This window comes from Fusarium falciforme, chromosome 8 (assembly GCF_026873545.1).
Source record: "Fusarium falciforme chromosome 8, complete sequence".
NCBI classification, from domain to species: domain Eukaryota; kingdom Fungi; phylum Ascomycota; class Sordariomycetes; order Hypocreales; family Nectriaceae; genus Fusarium; species Fusarium falciforme.
The window spans coordinates 352,002-374,329 of record NC_070551.1 but is presented as its reverse complement, the minus strand read 5'-3'; the positions used below and the strand labels follow the sequence as shown (position 1 = coordinate 374,329).

Sequence of the window (22,328 nt, the reverse complement as noted above, 5' to 3'; positions counted from 1 at the left end):
ATTTTATAATATTTTACTTAGAATATTTTAAATAAAATATTTTATAATATTTTATAATATTTTACTTAAAATATTTTATTTTAAATATTTTGCTTAGAATATTTTACTTAGAATATTTTACTTAGAATATTTTACTTAGAATGTTTTACCTAGAATATTTTAGAATATTTTACTAAGAATATTCTAAGTAGAATATTTTACTTAGAATATTTTATAATATTTTACTTAGAATATTTTATATAAAATATTTTACTTTTTAAATCTTATTCTTAATATCACATTTACTAAGTCTTAAAGAAGACATATTAAAGGCACAGTATTATTTAACGTGGTTATAGCATGTTACTGTTGAATGTATAACCTATGCATCTACCACTCGTCCTCATCTCTACCATCTCCACAAGTACCCCTTAGTGATAGACAAGTATCTCTATTGCTAAGTCAGTGATCATCCTGAGCGACGCATTGGAAAACTTACAACAAGACCAGCCACACGAGCCTCAAGGCTGATCCTTTGCGTCTTTTCGATGTTGGTGCGACATACTGATGGGAAAGTCTCTCAGAAGCCAAGGAAGACGCTGACAGGGTTGATTGGCAGACGACTGGTGTCCTTGTGCTGGTCGTAGTCCTCCTGCAGGGCCTGGCACTCGCGACCGTGGGATCCACAGGCAAGGTCGATGGTGAAGGCCTTGCCCCAGTGGAGACGGGCGGGCATGCTGAAGGACCCATCCTCCTCGCGAGACTCAGGTCGGGAAGACCACTCTCCAAGCCATTCAGCCCATGGCTTCTCAGTCTTCAGCGCTGGCATAGATCCACGCTGGAAGACAAGAAGCTGGACCTGGTCCTTGAAAGGCATGGCCGTGAATACGGCACATGCGTCGGTGTCATGGTCCCTGTTGTTGCAGAGGATGCAGCCATGGAGAAGTCCCTCGGGAACTTGGAGGCAATGATTCATCTTGTGGTCAAGGCTGCCACAGTTGGCACAGCAATCATCGTCTAGCGGCTCCAGTCTGTCTCGGAGACAAGGAATCATTTCGTGGTGGACGTTAGCTCGACATGTCGTGGGGAAGAAAGCCGTGGCATCCGTGCGCTGGGGCAACCAACTCTCTTCATGACCTCTTGATTATGGCGCTTCACCTGCTGCAGTCTGGCTTGGCGCTCCTCTTCAAGCTCAGCCTTGAACTGGTCAACCTTAAGCAGCTCGGCGTTGGTGCCCTTGACGGTGGAGTCAGAATCGGCCTTGGGGGGGGGAGGGTAGAAGACATGGCGGACGTGAAGAGGAGAGCGTTATCGTCGGTCGGAGGGCAAGTAGGAAAGAAGGGTGTTGGGCTTGAGTGCGGCTGAAGAAGAAACTTTGGTGAAGAAGAGAAGAAAAGACCACACAAGAAATTGATGGAAGAAAACAGAAACGCTGGAACAGTCGGGTTCTCAAGTTCTTCAGTTGCGAGCGGGTGAATTGTCACGACCGACGATGAATCACTGTCACTGAATGGGTCTCACGGACGGTCTCCACGCAGCGTTGTTTGCTCGCGCTTGGGTCAAAGCAATGAATCAAGTGTACGGGATCTCCAAGAACGGATACTTTTATATTGGATGCGGCAAGGCCGGGCTCGTGGAGCTCAATATCCAAAGGTGGAGGGGGCATCGTCCATCATGGATGGCTTCTCCCAACGGGTGAGACCAGCATCCTCTCGATTTCTAGAAGTAGCTGCCACTGCCGTAGAGCCTCCTTTCTATCATCGAGTCGTTTCTGCATCCTCTCTGCAATCTCATTCATCTCATCGATGATGTGATTCCATTTGGGATCGTTGGGGAAACCACTAACTTGACGCACACAAGCTTGCATGGTCTCGCTTATAGTGGTTGCTTCCTGCTGGGCCTCCCTCAGTCTTCCGAGAAATTGCTTTCGGCCCTCAAGCCTCGTCAAAGTCTCACGCACATTGATGCGCATGTCATCCAGAGCGCTCATGACCATCCTGGCGTTGGATGCCAGGTTCACGTTTGATACGACCGTGTTTGAACCTGTGCCACCTGTCTCAATGGCGTTGAAGCCGTACTGATAAACCAGTGACCCGGCTATCGTGGTGATGAGCTGCTCGGCCAGAGGCAGCTGGTCCTTCTTCCAGATGAGGAGCACTGGCCTGACATGGACGACAACACTCAGCGAGATTTGGGCAAGGACGTCGATTGTCAACCCGAGATGCCTATTGGTTCCCTTTAGGGATTTTCGGTTGTACATCCTCATTCGCTTCCGGAGGTCTTTGGAACAGCCCACGTAGAGGGGGCTTTGCCTCATTCGGACCAGTCCGGTTGGGTCAAGCTCCTCATCGCACATCCTCTCATAGGTTCGTAGCAAAGCGTCGAACCTGGGCAACTCATCATCTTTCGTAACCCACTTGGGAAGGGTCGTTGAGTGTCCAGGCTTAAACTTGTCTGCGTCACCGTCAACAAGGGCAACAAATTGAACATCATCCCTCTCTTGGACCGAGAAGGCTGCTAGGTTTCCAAAACTAACAGCGCCGTCATTGACGGATGAGATGTGCTTGGAGATGGTCTTGTAACCTGCTATGTAGCGCTTGATGCCTTTGATCAGCTTTTTCACCTCCTTGATGTTTAGGAACCAGCCTCGCTTGTCTACGCGACTGAGACCGACAACATAAATGCCTGGGACCTGTCCGTCGTCCGAGTCAGGCGTACGGAGCCAGGTTGCACTGTCGTTGAAATAGTCAAACGCAACGGTGCCTTGTACAATGCTCTGGATGATGTCGTGAGGCATGCTGTGCAGCAGCTCGTACATCCGCCAACCCCTCCCTCGGCGGAGAGCCTTGACCGTCTCGACAACAGCGAACTGATTGTCGCTGAGAATCTGGTTGTGTTCAAGGCGATCGGCCAGGTTCTGAAGCTCTAAACACATGGGGTATAGAGAGCCATCCTCTTGGCAGATCTTGATCAGATCCATCTGTTCTTGCCCACCGGGCATCGGCATCTCAGCGGTCCGGGCAGCGGGATCTACCAACGGAGCCGGGTCCAGTCTTTCCGGCGACGGAGTCGGATCGGGGGGTCGGGAATCGCGAAGTGAACTCATTTTATCGGTCGGTCTCAAGGGTATTGGATAGATGAGTCGTGTGATGCGCTGTTGTGTTGGTGGAAGATGCTTCGGTCGTTGTCAAGATTGGCAGGTGCGGCAAAACTGTTTCGCCGGGCCATGAGCAACGTGATCACACATGCACCTCAGTTGACAGAAACAGGCATCAATTAATAGACTTATTGTTTGTCAACTACCTTACGCTTTTATAAATTGTAAATACCCCTTGTTCAAGTCGTTGAGAGGTCGGGCTGGGTTAGCCTGCTCAGCTCTTGTGAGCCGACGACTCTTGGGGAGATGTCACAATTAGGGTAAGCGGCACTCTCAACATACAAACAGTCTCTCTATGACATATGATAACACGCAAGAGATTGACGGAGGAGAAAATGACAGAAAGATATGGCCGGTATAGAGACCAGCAGTAGAGAGTCAGCAGAATTCATTAATAAAGGCCCTCGCAGAAGCTTTGGCATAAAAAGGAGCAAGTTCATAATTGTTCTTGCTGCAATTATGTTCATATTAGTCGCTACCAACATTGGTGATATAGTAGGTGATGCCTTGAGTAACAGGTGGCTTAGACATGGGGCGGAGAACTTAGAGGGTATACTAGAGCAAGGAAGGGAAAGGGAAGGCGGTTTATACTTTAGTTAGCAAAGGCAAATACTAAGTATTAGTATTATTAGGAACTTATAATAATAAGAGTAGTAGTATTATATTAAGAAAATAGTCACTAAAATTAAACATTTATTTATATTACTTATATTCCGGCATATAGGCAAAAGTATTCTTATTTGCTCATAAATATGACCTTAACCCCAAATAACCTGACCTATACCTCTAATCCGTCTCGTTAATGCCGTCTTATAATAAAGCATTTAGTAAATGGGGCTTACATAGAGGAATGCTAAAACCTGTTTTTAACTATATTAGTTAAATCGCGTCAAAGTAAGTATTGTTGATATACCAAATAGGGCGGGTTTGCCCATTGCTAGTTAAGGGCCGAGGGGTTGTCTCCTTAAAAGCCACTGAGTGTGTAGCTCGTAAGCGGGGCGCCGGTTATATAGCGGGAGAATCTGGCCTATCGAGTGACTGAGAATTACCGAAGGGTTTTGCTACCTTGAGTCCTGTAATAGGACTGCGAGGGTGGTATCTAGAAGACAGATCAGCGAGGTCCCGAGTTCTCGGGCCTGTTATTGGGAGGGGAGAGAAGCCTCTCGATGAGGCATTATGCGTCCTCGGCGTTGCTGCTCCTGATCGCGAAGCCTCCGCCGAGAGTCGGCATCACAACAGACCCACGAGCACGGTCGGGGTCTGTTCCATGGGCTTGGTGCCCGGCATGAGCCTGGCCTTGGACCTGGCCTTGGACCTGGCCTTGGACCTGATCGATCCGGCCTTGGATCTGGTCGGCCTGCCCGAGGGGAGCCTCTTCCTGGGCCTGAGCGGCCCCGTTCTGGGCCTGGTGAGCCTCGCCGTGGGCCTGAGGAGCGTCGGCTCCGTCCTAGGTATGGCTCGTGGAGCCGTTGGATCGGCCATGGCTAGAGTTCGCGGGGGTTTACTGTGAGGAGGATATGTTGCTTTACTTAAGGGAGATATGTGAATTCTTAAGCGTAATTCATGGAGAAACGAAGTTAAAGATGGGCGTGACGGATTGCTGGGTGGTAAATAGACCAAGATCGCTGCGCCTATCACGTGATGAGATTACATTAGCCGGCATAGCCCAAGTCTATGCCATAGTGACCTCACTGCCACTATTTGCTAGTAAACATAGCGATTTAGATATTACGGTTTAAATTCTAAGTAGTGGTTTATAATCATTAAGGTGCCGTAGTTTATTATTAGCCCTGGTAGTCTATATGGCTGGCTTATATATTAATTCTAGTTCAGTCTTATACAGGCCAATCCATGTATAATGACCTTTTACTGTTTAATACCCTCGCATGTTGTTTTAGCGATTAAAGAAGTCGCTAAGAAAGAAATCAGGCAGAATATCAAATAACACAATAATCAACACAAGGCGGAATGACCCAGTAAGCTGACCATCGACGGGGTCACTCGCTCTCTTGTTGGACTTGTCCTCGCGTCACGAGACAGCATCTCGGGGCCGGGAGAGCAACTGTCGTCTGCGGCTGCCAGAGGGTCGTTCTCGGTGGCGGGCATGTCTCCTTGCCTCGTTCTCGAGAACCGTGTTCGTTGGAGTCGTCAGCATGGTTTCCTGTCGACGCTCTGGCTGCGCAATACGACGATTAGCAGACTTGAGCTCATCGCTCAGGGCTGCCACCTTCTCGGCAAGGGTCTCGATGTCGGTAGGAGGCTCCATGGCTGGTTCGGATCTTAGAGTGCTTAGAAGGTGAGATGATTGGGGGAGAGGATGCGACTATGGGTGGGGACTCACAATGGTAGTAGAGAACTTGGAAAGAGGCGTGATCGAGGCGGATGTGCATCCAGTTGCGTTACTGGGGCGAGTGATGTCGCGTTGCTGTCAAGATATTCGCTGCAGGAGCATATTGTTGTTGCCCGAAGATGCAAAGGAGCGCGCGTCATTGTTCCCGTTCGTCGTGCTGAATGGACTTTGCTGTGACGGCTGCCAAAGGGCTTCTGACGATGCTGTTTGGCACGGTCAAGGGCGCTACCTTTGTTGCCTACAATGGCATGCCTGGAAGAGGCTATGAGCCACAATAGCAAAGAGTAGGTAGTTATGAATACATGGCAGCGTCATACCTTAACATCGCAAAACTCCATAAGGCGCAGGATGCCTTGGCAGCCGGCGCGTCCAGCAGAGGTGATATAGCTATCCAAGTGGGAGGAGGGATCAGGCCGCCAGGATAATAGCGAACGAGGTGTGGAGCAACAGAGACATGGTATCGCTGTCCTTACCATCACTGGGGTCAACAAACGGGTCACCTATTCACACTAGCATCATCAATAGAGAACATCGTCCAGCTCATCTCCAAGGACGGATGCAGTCTCAAACTTATCGCTGGGCCCACGGACAGAGTCAATCTGATCTCCAGGCTCAGGCTGGTCTAGCTCAAACTCGGACTCACTTCAGGCCGTGGCGCATCCAGCTAGGGTCTATGGTTCTGCGAGGGATAAAGACCCCTGAGCAGAGACATTGGTGTCGATAGGGGCGTCAGGTGGTGACCTCTCCTCCTGCGTATGTCCTCTTTGTCGCATCTGGACATTGGGATGCTTGTGGATTGGCTTGACGATGTAGATGGATGAGGCGCAAGACTAAGATTGTTGGACCTGCCGACAATCCCGTCTAGCCCTTCTCCACCCTAGTTCAAAGGTAAGCACGAGATAAGTAGTAGGTAAGGGATAGGCACCTAAGTGACGAGTAAGGAGTAGGTAAGTGATAGGTAAGCAAAAGATACCTAAGCAGTTGGTAAGGAGTGGGTAAGAAGTAGGCAAGTAATAGGTAAGCCATAGGTACCTAAGCAATGGGTAAATAATAGGTAATTAATGGGTAAGTAATAGGTACCGAAGGGAAGGGTAAAGGATAGGTAAGTGATGGGTAATGCATAGGTAAGCAACAGGGGAGCAATGATGTGGTATAGAGGGATCTTGATATCTTGGCTGAGGCATGTCCTGGAAGGAGGATGAATGGAATATAGAGCAAGAAAGATTATGCATTCTCTAAATATTGAGCAGAGGTTAAAGGGAGTGGTGAGGGACGAGAACAATCTGAGTACAAACGCGTGGGGGAGGCAAATGATAGATCCAAGGACTAGAATGAAGTCAAAGGACGAAGAACAAGTCCCAGGGCAGCAGTCTCAACCGAATAAAGCCGATGATTGTCAGACATGCATGTTATGGCGTTGTAACGGTTTATACAAAGGCATATAGATATCCGAGCAGCAACATGACCCATGGTGTCAGTAAACCTTTGTCGAAGGCTCTCCTAAAGTGTCTTAGTCGGTCATACTGTGGTTATGCATGAAACCAGGAGCTGACACTGATGAGACAAGAAGTCAAGTGCCATGATTGCCGTACTATATAAGGGAGACGAATCTGGCTCGTGGAGAGTGAGCCCAGTTGAAACAATATCGAGGGCGTCTTTGGGGATATATTTACTTGTGGCCGGATAGCATATAAACGCAAAGGTCGTCTTCGCCAAACGTTGGGTCTCTTGGCAACCGGCTGACTCTTTTGTCTTGAGAGCCGATAGTGGCCGTGACTCTAGCAAGATTGACTGTGAATGCTCTAGTCCAAGGATAGAGGCTGGGCAATATGATGCATCTTCTTACCAAAAGCTTCAGGCCGGCTATGCCACTGTCGAAATCGAAAGAAGCCAGCAAGTGTTGTTGCAGCTGGGTCAGCGGAGTCGTTTCCTCAGCCATGCCAGCATCAGGTAGCTACTCATCGGCTCTCCAGGGACAGACTCAGAGTCCTCGCCAAGTTCAAACTCATTGGTCTCGATCGCGGAGTGCTTCCATAGTCCAAGCATGAGCCATTGACCAGATGAGTGCAAGCTCTCTTCCATAACCCCATGAAGCCATGTCGAAAACGACCTGGATGTTCTGGACATGGACAGACGGCGAGATGGTGCAGCGTCAAGGCATTCCTCCAGGCCATCGACTCCAGCGTAAATTTGCAAGTTATGCTCGGGGATTTTGGGTGGATGGTACCCCCGTAACATCTCTTGTTGTTCTATATAAATGTCTGTAATCGCAGATGCCCCAAGGCAGGTTGGAAGGTAGGTCGGCGAGTTAGCCTATCGAAGTCTCGGGCGCTTATGGCTCAGCCATGAGATGATCGATAATGCCCTGGGGGGCCTGGTTCTGAAGTTTGAGATGCTGAATCTCCTAGACCATACATCGAGCTGTGCCTCAATCTTCTCAAACCGCTTCTCCATGTGCTTCTCGCGGGCCTTTTGGACTCTTATTCGCATTTGCATGCGGATCTGCTTGCAGCGGCGGCTCAATACAAGAGAACATGGCTTCGACGTCGGACCGAAGCATGGAACAACTCTGTCATCCGACATACGAGCTTGGGACAGCGCCAAAGAGTCCGTATATATATGCGACTTTCAAGATGCACAGTGGCGCTGAATACCTCTCCATGTGTTTCTCGACAAGAGAGATCAGACGCCAGCTGTCAGACTGGTGCCTCAGGTCTCTATATCTTGTTGCCGTTAGCTTCGAGACAAAGCAATACGGATCATACATACAGTAGCAGGGAAGATATCGTACTTGCGAATGTCGCCCGTGAATGCGCTATCTCTCATCGAGGCAAGGGGTTTGAGGCGAGTGCAGGTCGTTTGTATGACAGGTTCTGCAAGAGAAAGAATCTCCGTATGGCCAGCCATCGGCATCAGTATTGCGATCCTTAGGCTGCTGTTATATATAGGTACATGGAAGCCTGTATGGAGGGAGGCAAGAAACGACAAGGGGACTTATAGAACTAGGTTGGTATGTGTGAAAGTATTAGTGAAGGAGAGAAGTGAAAGGACCGTGGGGGAAAGGGGGTTTGTATGTCTGTGCCAGCAACGGCAAACGCACCAAGTGTTGGTGTTTTCAGGTGCGTGGGAAAACAGGCCTGACTGCGATGGCGATTGCCGGAAACAGTCACATCAGAGTCAACGTTGTCACATCAATCGCGTCTCAGCAAAGACAGCATACACGGCCATGTCGTGGTTTGAACAAAGGATGCTTGGCCGTACGTTGGCCTTCCACAAACGAAATGTCAATCAACAAGCTGTGTTCCTGCTGCTGAGCAAATAACAGATTGAAAGCGCTGTTGGGCAATGCCATCCTGCGTAAACAACGCGATGCAACAAAGTAAGACTGCGGAGGAGGCACACACGATAGAGGCCTTCTATCATCCTCTGTTAAAATTAACGTGAAATTACGATAATACCTCCAAGGTTTGGACATTTCTTATGTTATTAGACTGAAGTTAAAAGAGCCGGAGCATGATAGAGGGATGCGTCCTGTCATTGCCGTGGTCAATCAGGCAACAGATTTGGAGCCTTCAACTCATTTGTGTCCTTATCAAGCTCATGTGGGGCCAGATTAAAGCCATTGCTATTGCTCCAGATATTTCTTCGGGAGCGTCATATCCCGTCATGGTGTTATGACTGGGCGCGATTATCTTGTCTTACTTTATGCGTGGGGTCTTACTGGTTAATGACTGTCAACGTAAAGGGTGTAGACAAATAAAAAAGAGAGTGATACTGGTAAATACAATTTATGAGGCGATAAAGATTGTATTTCATCACTTCACCCCTCTGTATGGACAACTGGCGGAGGATATTGGCAACGGCGATCTGGGACAGGCCTACGACATGGGATTCAAGGACTGCAGACGAGAGACAACACAGTGAACTGTAACAATGGGATTAAAAGGAATCAGTTGAATACATGTTTTTAATCTATTGCTCCGTACATCCTCGACCCAAAATTCATCAAAGTCCCCGTAGACCCCCTTAACCGTGTTGACTCGCCCATTCTCCAGCAATCCCCTATCAGTTCCCCTATTAAACTAGGCCCACTTGCTGTCAGGATCATGCTTTGGGTCGCCCAGAAGCGGGACAATTCGACGGCTGGCTCTGATCATGTCGATCACTCTACCTATGGTGTCTGGGTTGAGAAGAGTCTTCCCCTCGTTAGGCGAAGGGACGTTCTCATCATTGAAGGAACTCTGTGGTATGCTATTGATGTCTCCAAAGATGAAGAGGCTAGATTTGTGTCGGGTAAGCGCGACATTCAGGCGACGTGGATCGGCGGCAAAGTCCCATCCTTTGCTTCCTGTCAAGCAAAGAGCGACGATGATGATCTCAGCCTCTCGTCCCTGGAAAGTATCGATTGTGGTGCATACGACCTTCTCTAGAATCTTGACCTTTCTGAATTTCTTTTGAAGATCTCGCATGTTCGCTCGGTACGGTGTGAGGACAGCGACATCAGCTGGTGAGATGGAAAGTTCCTTCATCATTGGCTCGAGGTACTTTGCTATACAGTGGGCCTGTCTTGGGTTGAGTTTCGAAGGATTGTCTGGATAGTTGCGGCAAGGGCATCTGAGAGTGTTGAAAAACACGGGGAGGAGACTGTCTGGGCTATCAGATGGGAGGTGGTGGTTGAGCTTGACATATTGCTCGACCTTGATGCCGAGGGGAAAGTCGATTGGGCGGCAGAGGGGACTGTAATTGAAGTAAGGTTTGATATCATCGTAAGAAGCTTCAAGCATCATATCGAAGAGGCCTTTTGCCATCCGATGCTGCGTATGGAGGTGGAAAACCGGAAAGCCGAGGTGGATGAACCAAGACAGCCATGAAATCTCGGCTTCACCAACGAAGCGGTTGTTTGGCAAGTCAGGATGGTCTCGGTGGCGGTCAGCGCGTCGAACATCGAGTCTCTCAATCGCTGTAGCTAGAACTGGGGCCAGTTGCTTGGGATCTCCGACGGCAATCATGGGTCGAGGGGTGTTGCCGAATACCACGAGCCCGTCTGCGCGAAACAGGGTTCCTGCTTCATCAAAGACAACTGCTTTCGCCATTTTCGAGTTGAAAGTGAGGTATGGATCGTAGCTAGAGGCTGCTGGAGTGGTGGCAACAACGTTGGCGCAGGAAACGACGTGTGCCATGAGATCGATGAGTGATGTGTTTTGAACATCCTTTCCATAGCCTTCGACGTACCCTTTGGGGGTGATTAGTCCACGGGCAAGACGTACAAGAGGGATAAATTTGGCGTAATCTCGATGGAAAACTTGGGGGTTAGAGATCAGGGCGCCGAGGTGGTGGTGAAGATTCCAGAGTTCAGTGCAATCATTGGTGGTGAGAGGGGGTACAGTCGCTGAACCCAAGGCGCGGAGGGTCCACCAGCAAAGAGAATGGTCAAACCGCCAAGGAGAAGAATTCCAGATGCCAATCTCTTCGAAAGGAGTGCCCAGTAAAGCCTTCAGACAGTTCTCACGCTCCATCTTGCCGTTGTAGCCACGAACCAACATGAGCCGCTTGACAGGGTGCCCAGCGACAGCGAGTGTCTCCACGATGGAGTCGGCGATGTCGCTACTTTTCTCAAGGATGTTGTCGGTAGCAATGTTGGACGCGGCGCTGACGTAAAGCTTTCGGATGGACGGATTCAAACACAGGAGCGTGACGAGGATCGAAGCCAAGTGTGATTTGCCCATTCCAGGAGCAGCTGAGACGAGACCAATACCGAAATGGAGTTTGCCGAAGTACTCTTGGGCTCGCTCACGGTCATCTTCAAAGACAAAGTCGAGGCATGCGTCGCGAACTTCAGCGGTGACACCGTCAAAGACATCGAAGTGGGGGAAGCGGGGGGACGGTGTTGCTTTCACCACACCCCAGAGGCCTTGACCGATGAGAATGTCATTCAGGGCCGCTCTCTTTTCCTTTGAGAGCTTGTCTTGATACATCACAGCAGGCCATGTGCCAGAACTGCTCAGTCGGTTGACGGCATCGATGCGCTTCCTCTCGTTTGCGATGCCGGATTCACAAATGAGTTTCAAGGTCTTTCTGTCCTCTTCGAGAGCCGAATTGTAGTTCTCGGACGCTGCTGGGGTGTATTTTCGATCTTTCCCAAACTTTGGTCGGATAAGACCGAGAGCGATACAATTCTTGAGATCCACGCGTCGGAGAAGATCAGAGCCGTACGTGAGCTGAACGACAGTCCAGGTGACGTTTCGAGGTTCACGTGAATCGTCCGGGTTCTCTATGAGTACGTTAAACTCCACGCGAGCTGGAGCAAAGTCTCCCTTCAGAGCGCGACGGGTGGCGCGCCAATGTCTCCGAAACTACCAAGTTAGAGGCCGAAACTTAGGGGACTGGACACAACTTACAAAGATCCCTTCAGGCTCCAGAAGGCAGACGAAACGTTCGGTGGTGGCAGCAGGCTCGTCTCCAACCTTCTAGATCAGAGCAGGAAGCCACATCTTCTCGATCTCCTTGAGAGCAGCGTGAAAGTCCCAGACATCTTGGACGTGCATTTGAGTTAGGGCGGTGTCTCTCTGGTTGAAATCATCGTAGTGGACCCTGGGCAGAAATTCTCGGCCTCGGTTTCGTGGAATTTGGTGGTTATATCGATCCATGTCCCAGGTGTGACTGATTGGTATTAGTAGGCTGACGCGTAGAGACGGAGGAATGCTTACTTGTTACCATAGCCGTAGTGAAAGGGCTTGAAAGGCGAGGCAGTGACGTCAAAGAACTTTTCGGCTCGTTCTCCGGTTGCCTGGACGAGAAGCATGAAACTTCTTTGTTGGAGTAGCTGAGTGAGCTTGATGGTGCCATGAATCGGTTCGTCTTTGTTGATCCAGCCGTCAATGGTCTCCTCCCCATGAAACGGGATGCCGAAGCCAGTGACAGATGGGTCGCATGAAAGGTTGACAGAGACGATACAGAACTCGGCCGCTTTGTAGGACGGGAATGCGTACTCGAGGTGCTTGGCCTCCCCGTCGTTGAGAGAGCGATGACTGATGGTGAAGTGTTGATTGGGGAACTTGCAAATGATTTCGAGTGTCCGGGAGGGGTTCATGCGAGTGTTGGAAGAGTACCATGCGCGGACCTTGGTGTCGACATCACGAGGGACGGAAAGGCAAAGGCCAACATATGCCTCGGCGTTCTCGGGGCCTTCCTTGACGAGCGATAGAGAAAGCGAGTTGTTGGACGTCAAGATCATCAAGGCGCCAGGGTTGTTTGGTTTCTCAAGCATCAAGCCACACCTGAGCGAAACCAGGGAGATGCCAGAGCGAGGCTCTACCCCTCGCGCGATGATTGCGCTCGCCATGGTGTGGTGTGCTTTGTTGTGGATGGAGATGAGGCAGGAGGAGACAGGCTGCACAAAGAAATGCAAGAGAGTGAGAAGTGAATGGCGGGGTAGATAAGATAAGATAAAAGAGGGACGCGCGAGAGGGACGCGCGAGAGGGACGCGCGCAGTGACTCAGTGTTACCAGGAGTGAGGTCCATGCCTCAAAGAACGGTTTACGCCTGTCACAAACTCAGCCACGTTTAGCCACGATAGATTTTTTAGAGAAGAGGAAACGAATAACAGCTGCCTGGTCACTTGTGCAAGGGGCTGAAAGAAACGATTGACAGCTCTCGTTGTGTTCAGCTTTGCTTGACGCTCAAAGGTTTTGGTACGAGGTCCAACGTTCACTTGGTCCTCAGTTTGATGCGGATGGCGATCCTCGCACACAATCTCAAACAGCTAGCTCTTGATGATCACGCGCAGGCGACTGATAGCCGTAATAGAAAGCTCTTATCGTTGCGAACGCGGCCCTCTGTTGAGAAAATTCTCATGGGACCCGCACAGAGTGATCGTGATTCACTGTCAGCGACGTCACTCTTGACAAAAGAACCGGATCCGTTTTCTAGCCGTTTCTGTTTTCTTCCATTGACCTGATGGGTTGGCTCTTTCTTTTCAGCGCCACAAAGGTCGATGTTTTTATCTTCCAACAAGCTTCTTTTTTCGCCGCAGCCAAGCCCAACCACTTCTCCTCTTCGTAAACCTCCAACAATAACACATTCCACCTAACGCACAAGGTACGCCGACAAAGCCAGCTCTTTAGTGCTCCAAGCTGGCATCCATAGCGCCCTTCCCACCTACCCGCGTCGCTTTTTCACACCACTCCCATCCTTCCAGCCCTTTGAGACCGAAAGGCAACAATGGAGACCCCAACAACCAGCGCGTCGTAGAGGCCCTGATCAAGAGCATCGAAGCTCTCAAGAGAGATGTCGAGTCGATCAACCGTCGCATCGCAGAGCTAGAGGGCCTGAAAGCTAGCATGACAAGGAGAAGCTGGCGGCCCAGGACCGGAGGGGTGAGGCACGTCAGGATGGACAACAAGGGTGGGGTTAGGACATGTTGTCGGGGTTGGCATTGGAACTTGGCGCGGATTCGCGGGCCCGGGCGCGATGGTTGTTACGACGGAGGCTTTGCTCGTGACGCCATTTTAAATACTTGATCATGCCATCATAATGTACGTGAGTGGGGAGATGAAGAGGCGAGGGTCGGGCTGGGTTCTTAGACTACCTTGAGTGAACTTTGATGAAAACGTGCTGCCAAGAATTACTGTTCAACACCTCTTAGCGCGATGTGATAGATGATGCGGCAAAATTAAGTTGCTTAATCCACCGCAGGGAACGCAAGAGGGAACCAGGGCTGGAAGTAGTGGGAGCAAGTGAGCGTCCCTGCGCATCCAGGGTTTGAAGATGATGGAGGGTAGAGGACTTGGCTTCCGACGTTTTCATAACGGCGTCTGACGCTTCCTTTTGGCGAGACCCATCCTGCCCACCGCTTTTCAAGCACTTACGGCTACAAAGAAACCCAGTGTGTCTTTGACTTCTTTGTTTCCGGTTGTCGTTGGACATCCCGAGGGGATTAGATAAGCACGGCTCAGGTCCGAACAGCGGTGGGTACCCCCGATTCCGGAGCTCGGACGGGGCGGAGCGGAGAGCATCCCGCCGACTGGGGACGTCTCACCCGCCCGGTCCCTTTCGCCCCCTGACTTCGAACGAGAACCCCACAAAGTCCACAGGGGATGAACGCCGCGTCCGCTCATTTTGCTGAGGCCCCGATCCCCTCTACCTCCATCCCTCTTCAACCCTTGTGATGATCAACAAGTATTTCAGCTAGAAAAGTTATTTCTATTCCATGTTGATGGAGGCGTGTAGTTTATTGCGACGACGGTGCACGTGCTTTCTTCATCCCTGGTGTTTGATGCCGGCAAGGAAATTGAATGCCCAGGTGCCATCCATACCATGGTTGTCATTGTTGTTTATAATGCTCTCCGTCGACAACGTGCTCTTTGTTATAGTTGAAGCCCGGCCCTTGATGGGTTAACTGAGCTGGAAGATCGTTTATAATGCTCTCTCTCTAGTTTATGGCATTTAAAGCATGCCTTGAGAGATGATACGAGTAAGCCTTGACTCTTGGTCGATCTCATGACCGAAATGGATTTTCAATTGGATGATTTCGGGAGTCTTCGGGCTCCAGTCGATGTACTAGGCTTTGACTGACGAATTGGCAGAACGAGAACGAATTGGCTTGGCGACTGTGGCCTCCGGCTCTCGACGGACTAGTTGGATTGTGGTTGAGTTGGTGAGGGCGTGCAGTTGACCAGAAAGTTATCAAGCCTCCTCTCATTTTCGGGGTTCAGGCTTCGAGGGAGAAGCGGTTTGGTTCGAATAGTTCCAAAAACCAGACCAAAGAAAGGTATATCTCGGGGTGACTTCTTCAATAGACCACCTGATACCACGTGCCCCTGACAGACAAGAGGCCTCACACCCGGGGATAATCTCGGAACCGTCGAAGTTGAGTTCTTCTTGTCAAGGTCATGCAAAGAAGCCCAAGGAGACTCCTACCGCCTTGCCATATGCTGGTAAATTCAGATCCCGGGTCTTATTATATCCCATTGACTAGTTCCAAAAGGGTCCTCGAGTCATTTCATAAGACCTGAACCTGGTCATTCACGTTATCTCTAATACTAGTGACTTATGTCTACACAGCGCAGGGTAGATGTCCTGTATGTATGAGTATGCCCTGCATGTAAAAGTATGCCCTGCATCTACAAGTATACCCTGCAAGGACAATGTGTTGATTTACTTTAGCCCTTCACAGATCCGTCACTGCTCGCCAGCTGGCAGCAAATATTGCCCACAACTAACCAAATCAGCAGTGGAGCGTTCCATCAAGCGGTAGGCGGCGCTTGGCTGATCAATTGCGAGAAAAAAAGGCTCACAACTTCTCTACCTGCTCCACAAAAGTTCAACTTGCAACTTTCACAACCACAACCACGCAGGTCCTTCCAAGATGAGCTCCAGCAACCAGCTCCCCCAGAGTTCCAGCTCCACGCAGTATTTCTTCATTCACAGCAGGCGCACTGCGATGAGCTTGATTTTTGGGCAGCATGGCACGTACGACGAGGCCATAGCCCCCGCCCATAGAGCTTCAGCGAAGCGTAGCGTCTCTCGCATGCCCTGTAACAACAACCAGACCAGGGTCAGCCACGGGTACTTCGAGTTCCTGGTCGACCTCGACATCTGGAATAGCTGGTTATGTTGTAGGTATATTATTCCATCTCCAGTGATCATGACTCTTTGAGCAAGCAACATTCTATATAGCCTGCGATCATTGGAGATTACCATCCCTTATATTAGCGACGGAAATGACTTGCCAACTTCCACCTTGAGTGTCATCTGAAAGACATGGGCATCGAGCCTGCTAACAGATGTAGGGTATATAGGCCAGATGCGACGTTCCGACAGCGCCGAATGAGCACAAGCAAGTTACGCGACCGACATCTAGGAATACCCAGGAACGCGTGCACCCAGTGCATTCGCCATCTCGGCGACCCGACCGGTCGATGCTCCAGACGCCCTGCCGCCTCAGCCCTCTGATCCCGTCCCTTCCAGCGCTGTCCGTGGGGATATCTGGACGGCTATATATGATGAACGACAGACCACAAATCCTTCCTGTGGCTTTTTTGGTTGGCATAGCTTCATGCTTGGATACCGGGCGGCGTAGACAAGCCCTGGCCTGGGGGCTGGAACGAACACGACGTGTTTCCGAACAGGATGATCTTTGTCCTCTCGCTCGATTTAAGCCTCCAGGCTGATTGTGCTTTGGCTTTGATTGGCCTTGCTCAGTGGGCCTTGGGCGTCTCGCGCCGTTGGACGTCCAAGATCGCTTGATCCATCAAACCGCGATGTTCGATCTGCCTACCTATCCCTATTTCACCATCTTTGGGTCTTATGGTATCGGCTGAGTCTAGCACAAGTATATCCAGAATCATCTCTTTTTCTCGCCTTTGTTACTTTATTAATATGTCCAATGATGAGTGCACAAGAGACCATCAGCCACAGCAGCAAAGGATATAGTTATCAATACATGAAGACATTGAAACCTGTTATTTGTAAGACAATCATTGCATCGACCATGTTCTTCCCCACTGACCCATTCATGAGTTACAGTTACGCCCGGAAATAACGTAATTGGCGAATTAAAGCCACAAACATGTCACGTGTTACTCCTCACTTGATCATCGTGATACTCCACTTCTCCGACTCGACGACAACGCGAACGCGATCAACCAGTCTCATCCCGGTATTCCGCAATGAGCAGCCGAGCTACGCGAGCATGCGAGCCATGTCGTGTTCGCAAGGTGAAGTGCAATGGGGCAACCCCCTGCTCTCAATGTGCCCACCTCAACCTGTCCTGCATCTACTCTACAGCCCCATCTAAGAGGAAACCTGGGGTTCGTGGCCGTCTACTTGCCCAATTACGTCAGGGCACGACTGATTCGAGATTGAGTACAACTCCCCCGCAAGTCCAAGACTCACCCTCGAGCTTAGGGGCGTATACGGCGGACTTTTTTCTCAACCTCGTGACTGCCTACGAGGAGGTCGTGTTTCCTGTCAACCCGATTATTCTGTCATCAGAGATTGTCGCGGCTGTTGAGAATATGGAGCGGAGCTTTGAAGACTCGGCCCTTGTATATGCATTCGGCGCTGTGACCATCAATCTGTCAGAGATATCCCAAGGCCTCAACGACGATATCACCACTCGCATGACGGATCTTATGCACCACAGTTTCAGGGCACATCGGCAAGCAGAACTCGGCAGCGAGATCGACAGCAGGTTACCAGTAACTGTCAAACGCATCATGACGTGCATATTTCTCGAGATATGTCTCATGGCTTTGAAGCGATTCGATCGAAGCTTGGCTATTCTGCGGGAGGCCATTGCCATGATTCAAATGCTCCAAGTTGATCAAAATGTTTGCGAGCGCAGGATTGATGATCAAGAGTTGGCCAGGAGGCAGCGTCTATACTGGGAAGCATTCATCCATGAGCGGTTCTTGACAATCATGCCAGGTTATCCGTCAATCCTCCCTCCTCTCGGAACCGGAGTCCCGCTGCCAGACTCGAGCATTCCCCAACATGTCAAAGCAGGCTTTGATCGACTCATTCACCTGTTTCTCATCATGGATGATACCTTTCTGTCACATTGGAGAGCATTACAAGACGCAGACCTCGAAGTGCCTGAGATAACGGCAGATTGGATCGAGAGCAAGCAAGCTCAGCTGGATGAAGATGAGATTGGGGCAGCCGAAACTGAAAAGGAGCTCGTATCTGGAGGATACGGAGGTCTCAGTGAACTGCAACATGCCGATCTCTTTGTTACTCGACTCTGGCTTCGAACTCTGGTCTGGCAGCTTGCTCTGTCTCAAGGACTCTTGCAGTCTGTACCCCCAAAGAACTCTCACGAGGGATTTTCTATGCACTTTCCGGCGCAACGTCTCTCTGCTCAGCTGCGGAATCTAGTGGGGCGACTGGACAGAGTCGAGAGCATCGGGATTCACGGATCTGGCATTCTTCAGAAGCTGTTTGACATAACAAGCACGGTAGCTGATGTGCTGGCCCTACCGATTGGTCATGAGCAGGATGCCGAGTCAAGGATCGAGGATTTCTTGTTTCTCGTCAAGTTTCTACTCAGTTTTGAGAGAATACCCCCGAATCAGAAGGAGTATCTGAAGGAAAAGGTGAACACCGTGCAGAGGGAGCATGCATCAGGGTTTCATAGTTTAGCAGCGTACACTTTTGACTGAGGGGTGATGGATTTGTGATATCCTGTATATAACGGTCAATATTTCTCATACATCTGAAACGATAGCGTTCTGTACTGCGCCACGATGATGTTTGCAGGTCAGTGGAAGCGATAATAATGAATCAGCTCAGAGTGGTACGTGAGAAGAATCTACGTGAACTCAGGAGCAATCACTCGTCTTCCGGGTAAGGGGCCTTGTTACTTCAGCCCAAAATCCTGTGAAACGCTGCTCAGATGTAACAGTAGTATCGAACAGCAAAGAGATTACCCGGGACATTCGGAAATTAAGGGGTCTTCTAGAAGCAAGGTGTCAAACCTAAAAGAACCCCACAACCGGCTGTGCTCTCCGGCACTTGAGAAACGCAAGTGGGATTGGTAAATGCCGTGCTTCTGGAACACGCTAGGAAACTCTGAATAAAAGTGTCAAGGCACGGGTTGTTCGGACGTCATTAAACCTTGGCAGTTTATGCAGAACGCGTACGTTTTCTTTAATTGTGATCAACTGATCTCTCCGACATGGCTCAGATATGTATTAAATCATGGATAGATCCAACAACCACTGGTCACTCGTGCTCTTCTTTTCCTTTCTTCAACTACATTACTTATGACACTCCTTCACTCTTTTGTAGGCCTGCTTGGCCTTGGGGGAGCCAGCGCTGCTAGCTACCCGAGCAGCCCGAGTCTTGTTGCATCCACCTACTTTGCGGGCTTCCATGCGAATCGCGGGTTCCCCGTTTCGGATATGCCATGGGACAAGTTCACTGACGTCAAATATGCCTTTGCGTATGTACCTCTCAGCCAAGAAGATCAACGCTGACGACAGCAGGGAGACATCCCCCGATGGAAGCCTGGATCTTTCACGTTCCGAGCCCGACCAGATCCCCATCTTTGTCGGTGCCGCAAAGAAACATGTTGGTGTTCTATGTTTTTCGAGACCCAGGCTAACTAGCTCAGGGTGTGAAAGCACTCATCTCGATCGGCGGTTGGACTGGTAGCAGATGGTTCTCTACCAGCTTTGGGTCTGCCAAGAACCGAACCGCCTTTGTCAACACTTGCCTCGATCTTGTCAAGGAGCACGGCTTAGATGGCCTCGACTTTGAGTGCGTGGTAGTGTCCGTATCAACCGTGAGATGCTGATGAGACGTAGCTGGGAGTACCCCAACAGACAGGGCCTCGGCTGCAATGCAATCAACGATGATGACACTGCCAACTTCCTCGCCTTCCTTGAGGAGCTTCGCGAGCAGCCCGAGGGCAAGGACCTCTACCTTACTGCTGCTGGATCTCTGTTCCCCTGGAACAATGCCTCAGGAGTTGCATCGACTGATCTCGACGGTTTTGCCAACGTTCTTGATTACATTATGATTATGGTTAGTCCCTTGGCTCTTGAGACATTCATCGCTAATTAATGTAGAACTATGACCTTTACGGCGCGTGGTCCCCAACGGGAGGACCGAACGCCCCCCTCTCTCGGACCTGTGACTCTCGAAACAATCAGGGTGCAGGCGATGAGGCTGTTGAGAAGTGGTCAGCAGCCGGCATCCCTTCGTCGCAGCTTGTTCTCGGTGTTCCTGCATACGGGCATGGTTTCTCGGTCAACAAGACCTCCGCCTTTGGAGCTAATGGGAAGCTCAATGAGTACCCTCCTCAAAACTCATCTCACCGCTTCCAGGGCAGCAGCTGGGATTCAGACCCCCCTGTGGATGATTGTGGCAACCCTCAGCCTCCTGGAGGTACTTATACCTTCTGGAGCTTGATCACTGAGGCCGGCTTCCTTGATAGGAAAGGCAAACCCGCACGCGGCATCGCGCACGCTTTTGATGACTGCAGCAAGACGGTGAGATACCAAACTTGACTGCCTTTATTGACTAACAATCTCTAGCCTATTGTGTACAACGCAACGAGCAACATCTGGGTTTCATATGATGATGCTCGATCTTTCAGGGAGAAGGGCAAGTTTGTCATTGAGCATGGTCTCAGAGGGTTTGCAACGTACGAAGCTGGCGGTGACTACAACAATATTCTCCTTGATGCCATTCGCGGGGCTACTGGACTGAGCTGATTGACTTAATCGCATGGCCGAGTGGACTCCAATTCGCTCCTAAAGCTTGGTCAATCGCATCAGATTTACCGTTAGCCGTGCTCCCTTCAAGGACTGCCATGCCACATATTTTCTGTTTGCTTCGCAATCTTTCACTTCTCCTTATAAAGAGCACGATCATAAATCGTGTGTTTTGTAAATGACCAGACTGCTATAGGTTATGTTCCTGTATCATTAAATTGCCGCAAGTGTGATTAGTATCGAGAGGAGGTCTGGCAACATGTTAGGCTGTAGCTGCACTACCAGCCTTGCCACTTCCCTGGAACGCCCGGTCAGGCCCGGATTCAGCCAAGATACAATGAGAGCTTACGCCAATTCTTATCCCTTTCAGGAGTTTATCAAACAAAAGAGTAATTCGTGTAGTCCTGAAACAATTATGGCCATAACGGAGTGCTCATGAGCAGAGTGTCCCAACTGAACAGAATCTCGTTAACTCCATGATTAAACTTCATGAGATGAGAATTAAATAGACAGTGAATAGGCGATAAGGAGAAGGGGTAATAGAACGCTGACTAAAATAAAGAATAATATGAATCTATATTAGAATAACTAAAGTCAATTCAGATATGCTTAACCTTGTCTAATTTTCAAAGTACTCATCTTATACAATGGCCTTTATTCAGAGTAACGTTTTCCCTCTATTTTATTATCATAAACCTAGATAAAACCTTCTTTCTCTATCTTCCCCGAGACATGATATAGTTGATTTCTATATCTGGCACAACCAATCAATAGGTTATAACACTCGTACCGTCATTTCCACTAGCAAAAACGCATCGGTATCTTCATTAATGCCGAGGTTACAAGAATTTTGCCATGTCAACACAGCCTTCACCGCGCAAGAATGGCTCCACAAACGTGTTGGGGTGCTCGACACTCGGCTGCTCTATATTCTGCCGCGAAGGTGGACTTTCAGTCTTCCACGGGACTGTCAGATTCTCGGCCCGTTGTCAGCGGTGTTGCTGATGCCTAAGAGCTAGCCAGGACTCCAGAAACATCCGACTTCCGACACTGAGGCTGGACTAAGACGATGCTGGCTCTACGACTTGAGAAAATACTACAGAAAAAGCCAAGCACACTTGACACTCATGTTGCAATTGCGTCATCAATACCAAATGAACTGTCTCCTGCACCTCACCTTATCACGAGAGGATTGATCGCCAGAGGCTGGTTCCGCGTCGGCTGGCCAAAGGTGGAAATCATCTCAGTTGATGATGCAAAGATTGTCACAGTGAGCTGTTTGGACATGGGAAGAAACCATATATTTTGTACTATTGTGCATGCGAATCATAGTATTTAACAGAGGCCATCTGTACTTATCAATGGCGTCTCTAAAAGGGCCATCAGCCGCGATAATAAGGAAGACAATTATTGCCACGTTCTAGGAGTGAATTGCATTGTTGCTGAATACTTTATACGTAGACCCAGCCAGGGTTATTGGCAAGGCAGCGAGGTGAGCAATCCTGATGACCATCATGAATAAGCCCCCTTGAAGCGTCATTTGCATTACCGGAAATGAATAGAATACCATTTTGCTATTGTACCTAACGGCCTATCGTGGACTTATCATTGCAGATGATA

General features: G+C 49.7%; 5 protein-coding genes and 1 pseudogene across 6 annotated transcripts, besides 1 other annotated feature; 2 read left to right on the top strand and 4 right to left on the bottom strand.

The window, feature by feature from the left end:
• Positions 1-559: 559 nt before the first annotated feature.
• Positions 560-955, bottom strand: NCS54_00993200 (Hypothetical protein; the record flags this gene model as incomplete). Its single annotated transcript, XM_053155258.1, has 1 exon — positions 560-955. One exon carries the CDS (start codon positions 953-955, stop codon positions 560-562), a length of 396 nt encoding a protein of 131 aa, XP_053011233.1.
• Positions 956-1,651: 696 nt separating this feature from the next.
• NCS54_00993100 (Hypothetical protein) lies at positions 1,652-3,085 on the bottom strand (the record flags this gene model as incomplete). The annotated part of the gene is made up of 1 exon (XM_053155257.1): positions 1,652-3,085. The coding sequence occupies one exon, from the start codon at positions 3,083-3,085 to the stop codon at positions 1,652-1,654; it is 1,434 nt and encodes a 477-aa protein (XP_053011232.1).
• A 2,080-nt stretch (positions 3,086-5,165) lies between these two features.
• Positions 5,166-5,526, bottom strand: NCS54_00993000 (Hypothetical protein; the record flags this gene model as incomplete). Its single annotated transcript, XM_053155256.1, has 2 exons — positions 5,166-5,404; positions 5,478-5,526. 2 exons carry the CDS (start codon positions 5,524-5,526, stop codon positions 5,166-5,168), a joined length of 288 nt encoding a protein of 95 aa, XP_053011231.1.
• A 4,042-nt stretch (positions 5,527-9,568) lies between these two features.
• Positions 9,569-12,828, bottom strand: NCS54_00992900 (AAA-12 domain-containing protein; the record flags this gene model as incomplete). Its single annotated transcript, XM_053155255.1, has 4 exons — positions 9,569-11,839; positions 11,885-11,953; positions 12,017-12,146; positions 12,194-12,828. The coding sequence occupies 4 exons, from the start codon at positions 12,826-12,828 to the stop codon at positions 9,569-9,571; spliced, it is 3,105 nt and encodes a 1,034-aa protein (XP_053011230.1).
• A 4,328-nt stretch (positions 12,829-17,156) lies between these two features.
• On the top strand, positions 17,157-18,650 carry NCS54_00992800 (Zn(2)-C6 fungal-type domain-containing protein; the record flags this gene model as incomplete). Its single annotated transcript, XM_053155254.1, has 1 exon — positions 17,157-18,650. One exon carries the CDS (start codon positions 17,157-17,159, stop codon positions 18,648-18,650), a length of 1,494 nt encoding a protein of 497 aa, XP_053011229.1.
• Positions 18,651-19,196: 546 nt separating this feature from the next.
• NCS54_00992700 lies at positions 19,197-20,708 on the top strand (annotated as a pseudogene). Its single transcript has 6 exons — positions 19,197-19,432; positions 19,476-19,560; positions 19,604-19,749; positions 19,797-20,016; positions 20,061-20,483; positions 20,529-20,708.
• Positions 19,197-20,708: a sequence feature.
• Positions 20,709-22,328: the final 1,620 nt, after the last annotated feature.